The sequence below is a fragment of the Sprattus sprattus genome (genome assembly GCF_963457725.1).
Source record: "Sprattus sprattus genome assembly, chromosome: 8".
In the NCBI taxonomy this organism is placed as follows: domain Eukaryota; kingdom Metazoa; phylum Chordata; class Actinopteri; order Clupeiformes; family Clupeidae; genus Sprattus; species Sprattus sprattus.
The window spans coordinates 26,312,890-26,317,889 of record NC_137927.1 but is presented as its reverse complement, the minus strand read 5'-3'; the positions used below and the strand labels follow the sequence as shown (position 1 = coordinate 26,317,889).

Genomic DNA, 5,000 nt, shown 5'->3' with positions numbered 1-5,000 from the left:
AGGAAACCGTTTCATAACACGGCAACAATGGGGAATATAAATGACAACCCCAGGATTGTATGACTGCAAAAAGTCAAATGGTCTTCATATCCTGTTTATTCTTCAGCCTCCCCCAGACATAAAAAAAAATCCACTTGCTTTCTCATTAGTGCTGAGATCATTTCCCTCAAACAGAGACACAGTGTTAAGACTGGGAATGAAAAGAAGAAAGAAAAACAAGCGACACAAAGAAGAGAAAGAAAAAAAACAGCAACAATATCATCAATATGACAAATGGCTCGAGTGCTGTCAGCTGCCACCCCTCTGAATGTCAGTGAGGACTGGGCCCTCAGAACATATCTAATCTCTTTTTAATTATGTGGAGGGGGGCTCAAGTGCCAGCGTAATCTGCCCAGGCCTAGGACTCCGCTGCCTGCAGAGAAACACTCCCTCCCTCCCTCTCCACCACCACCACTCTCCCCTCCGGAGGGAGTAACCTGTCAACAGGGTCAGGAGTTGAGCGCTGGACGCGATTTGTTGCAATCTGATTTGGAGAGACTTAAAAGCGCCAGAGGTGCGCCGGAGAAAATAATTCCTCGAACCCCGCGTCTGTGTGGATGACTGTGCTGCTGCTGCGTTGAGAGCGGAGCATAACAAGACCATTTTTGTCGGACCGCAGAAGCCCCTCCACACCACCGCGGGACAGTGATAGTGATGATGATGATGGATACCCCAGAGAGAGAGAGGGGGGCCTTCCTGATAGGAATGCGAATTAAGCAGGAATTTTTGGCTTGACTGTGTTCTGGTGGGATGGAAACAAGAGGCAATGTTTTGCTCACGCTAGAGCCATGCGTGCTCAAAGGCAGGGTTAGCGAGTGCGATGTAAATGTGTGTGGCAGACCCACGGCCAAAAAAGCCTCCTATAGAAACCGCGCGTCTGTACGGGGGTAATAACTCATGTTTACGCTAACAGAAAGCAGTTGTGGCATGCGTAGGTCAACGTGTGAAGCCCTCCCATCAACCTTTTGGTGCGTTCCAGGAGACCCCTCACATCTCTTCCATCTCCGAGTCTGAGCTCAAGTCTGTCCGTACAATGAGTTTGAAAAAGGCTCGAAAGCATTCCGAAAAATCAACTCAAGCTTAATTCCTCAACCAAAACAATGCCCGGGACTGACTTGTATTAAAATTCCAGACAGAGGGGTCATTAGGAATGCCTTTCCTGTTGACAGTCTAACCGAAGTCAACTGGTGGGCAATTCGTGATTCCAATTCGAACCAAGCGAGCTATTTCTGTCGACGCACAGGAAACGGCACATGTGTGATCCATTTCCATGCGCATGAGACGTGTTTATGTGATACCTGGAATTAATCCCAAATCCCCAGCCACAGAGCAATGAAGTTGATTTCACGCTGCTCTGTACAGCGCAAGCATTGCTCAACTCCCAAAGCCCCCCCCCCCCCCCCCTCCGACTAGCACCGTCACCCCCCCATCCAGACACCTGGTGGAGTGCTGGTGAGGATTGTAGAATGCGGGAGGCCTTGCGTGTCTCTGTCAGCACTGGGACAGGGAGCCTTCCCTGCTGGATCTCCTGCTCCAGTGCCCTATGGTCTGGGACGCCTGAGCAGCCCACCTGCCATCAAACATCTGACACGACAGAACTCCAGGTGAAGGCTGCTGGTTGAGGCAATGTGGGTGGGTGTGAGAGGGGGGGGGGGGGGGGGGGGGCTGCTTTAGGGCGTTTGCGATGGGACTGCAGATAGGGGCTGATGTGTGGGGGCTGACGCTGTCGATGGACGTGATCCGAAACAGACACATTGTACGAGGGCCGACAGCTGCCTCGGGTTAATGACGGCAGAATGAGAGGACTGGGGATGTGTGTGTGTGTGTGTGTGTGTGTGTGTGTGTGTGTGTTTGTGGGGGGGGGGTATGTAGGCGGATAGGGGGGTCAGAAAATGGTATAGGAGAGTGGTAAATACCTGCTGGCGGCCAGGCTTTGATGTAGCCGGTACAGTGAACCACAGAGTACTGCCCCTCACCCTCTTTAGAAGGCCCTAAGCCATTCCTGCAAGAGCGAAATAAACAGAGAGAGAGAGAGAGAGAGAGAGAGAGAGAGAGAGAGAGAGAGAGAGAGAGAGAGAGGAAAGGGAGAGAGAAAGATGGAGAAATAGTGAGACACACACTCAACTCCTCACCCCCTTTACTGAACCAAGATATGCAGACTGAGCATGTTTGAACAGTTTGGAAGATCCCAACGTACATTTTCTCAATCATGCTGATAGTGTAATCCCCATTTAAACCCTGTCTGAGCGCAGACACTGACATCTGCATTCCACTACTGTCACCGTACACGTAAACACGTTTATCTGAGGGGGCACGGGGGCTCCATGTCCCAATGGGTAAATCAGACGTATCAGGGTTGAGAGGTCACTCAGGGAGGAGGAGACAGGAGGAAAGAACACACTGCCGGTAAATTCCTCGGCAAAAAGGCTTCTGGGAAAGTGCACGGAGGACGTGCAAAGCGCAGAACAAAAAAAAAGCATACAGGGATTTTAAAATATGTATCTCTCCTAGTGAAATAGGACCCAAAGTAAGCACTGAAAAATAACCTCCCCCGAAGCATTTAGCATTTCTTCTGTTAAAAAAAAAAAAATACATCACAGAGCTTTTAGCTGGGCCTGAAAAATTACACATGCATTGCATCACGGTATTGATTTGGTGCTTGTTATTTTGGTATGGGGGATGAGAGTTGCATGCTGGGGCACAGAGGGAGAGGAGAGGCTCCGTGGCTTCTCGAGGGGATGTGAGGATCTGGCCCAGATAGCGGGAGACTCTGTGGCTCGTTTCCTTTCCCAAGTAGACAGCTATCTGGGGCCGATGAGCGTGTGGGCTTGTGCTCTCTCACCTGTATCTCTTCCTCATGTTGGACAGCCGGTTAATAGAGATGTGATCCAGAGGAGCGTTCCCACACCTGCAAACAGAGTTAGATCAATATCAGAGTCATATCTGTGCGAGAGAGAGAGAGAGAGAGAGAGAGAGAGAAGGAGAGAGAGAGAGTAAGAGAGAGAGAGAGAGAGAGAGAGAAAGAAAGAGAGAAAGAAAGAAAGAAAATTGACAATGTGTTTTTGAGGGTTGCACACCTGCAAACAGAGTTAGATCAATATCAGAGTCATGTCTGTGTGAGTGGAGAGGGAGAGAGAGAGAGAGAGAGAGAGAGAGAGAGAAATAGAGGGAGAGAGAAGGAGAGAGATAGAGTAAGAGAGAGAGACAGAGAAAGAGAGAAAGAAAGAAAAAAAGAAAGAAAGATATTGACAATGTGTTTTTGAGTGTTGCGAGACACAGTATACATGAGTGTGCTTGTCTGAACTCAGTATAAAGATGAACATGAGCGCATCATTCTTCCATCATTCTTGGTCTGGAGACAAGCATGCGAGAGCACACTCCCCCACCCCCACACTCTCCAAAAAGGTCGTCCAAAAAGCTTGTTCACAACTCACGAATGCGAGGCACGCGTGTTTACAGTGCACACGAGAAACACAACCACAAATGTTCTTTTGGACAACCGGGCCAGGATGTCTGAAGTGATTTAGGTAAGCGATACGTAATGGTGTTTGCAGGGGAGTAGAAGGAGGATGAGGATGATGTTTTTGGAGGATTCCATTTCATTTTGGGTGCATGTTCCCCATGGAGGTGCTCGGCGCTGAGCTGTTCTTTCCTCCCCATGTGGCTTCCATTTTGGAGCGGCCCAAAATAGCACACTTCAATCATGAGCAGGCATTCCTGGTGCCTTTCTTTCTTCCACACCACAATTATCATCTGCTCTGCACACTGCTGGGTGACAGATGGAGACAAAAACACGCATGGCACTGGGGTTTCGGGTTTATTGGACCCGAGGACAATTGCTAGTTCAGGAAATTCATTTCATTCCTCATGGTCAAAAAATAGCCTTCTTTGAAACATCCCCCCGAAAGGGACTTCAAGTTTCCAATAAATACTCATGATCCTTTTTTACGGACAACAGGGGAATTTGACGACAAAGAATGTCCATATGGACATAATGCAGATTTGTGGAGCCGCAACTCATCAACTTGAAAGCTCGAGCAGATGTGCTTGGCGGGAAGATTCTGAAAAGCAGCAACGTCTTTAGGGAAGCGCGAGAGAGAGAGAGAGAGAGAGAGAGAGAGAGAGAGAGAGAGGGGAGAGAGGGAGAGAGAGAGAGAGAGAGAGAGAGAGAGAGAGAGAGAGAGAGAGAGAGAGAGAGAACCTGAATAGACTGGAGTGAATAGAACTACTGCCTACATGCTGATACAGGTGCAGAAGCATCAAGGCGCTGTTTTCTTAGAATGCTCCAACTAAAAATACTTCATAAAAAGGTGCACACTGGTACATGCATGGTAAAAACCTTTCTGCCTTGAGACTTTCCTTTTGGGGGGGGGGGGGGGGGGGGGGGGAGGGAGAGGAGGGTGTTAATATAGGCAAACTGGTCAACAAGAGGCAGGCTAGCTACTGAACAGGAGGGGGGCGGTATGATCAGGGGGGTATGATCAGAAAATGAGTATTTAGTCAACAAATGTTGATCTGAGCACACAAACAGATCATCACTGGATTCCCACTGGATGCATACCAGAGTACCAGAGAGTGCAGACCAGAGAATCAATACCAAGTTTGACACAAACCCCATCACTCCAACAGGCAGAGAATAGAAGAGAAAGCTTTAGTCTCTGTTGTAGTCTTTCCATGGGGGAGAGAGCGGCCACCATCCTTACCTCATTCTGCAGATGAAGGAGCGTCTGGAGCCCATGCACATCCTCATGGAGGACTGCTGCCCTTCCTTCTTCACCGTGCCCGTCTTCAGGTCCAGGATACGACCTGCAACAGAGACCAGAGAATACCCCATAAGGCACATGCATACAACTATATACACAATGTTTACACATGTAGCTGCATGCTATTTGCATACACATGTAGCTGCATGGTATTTGAATACACATGTAGCTGCATGCTATTTGAATACACATGTAGCT

At 48.8% G+C, this 5,000-nt stretch overlaps 1 protein-coding gene across 1 annotated transcript in view; it reads right to left on the bottom strand.

The window, feature by feature from the left end:
- arnt2 (aryl-hydrocarbon receptor nuclear translocator 2) overlaps positions 1–5,000 on the bottom strand; it is a 39,902-nt gene that overhangs the window by 16,850 nt on the left and 18,052 nt on the right. The window contains exons 6-8 of the mRNA XM_080843051.1: positions 4,743–4,845; positions 2,882–2,947; positions 1,956–2,041 (exon numbers count right to left, since the gene is read on the bottom strand). Coding sequence (XP_080699177.1) covers positions 1,956–2,041; positions 2,882–2,947; positions 4,743–4,845 — 255 coding nt within the window. The remainder of the gene's footprint in view (positions 1–1,955; positions 2,042–2,881; positions 2,948–4,742; positions 4,846–5,000) is intronic.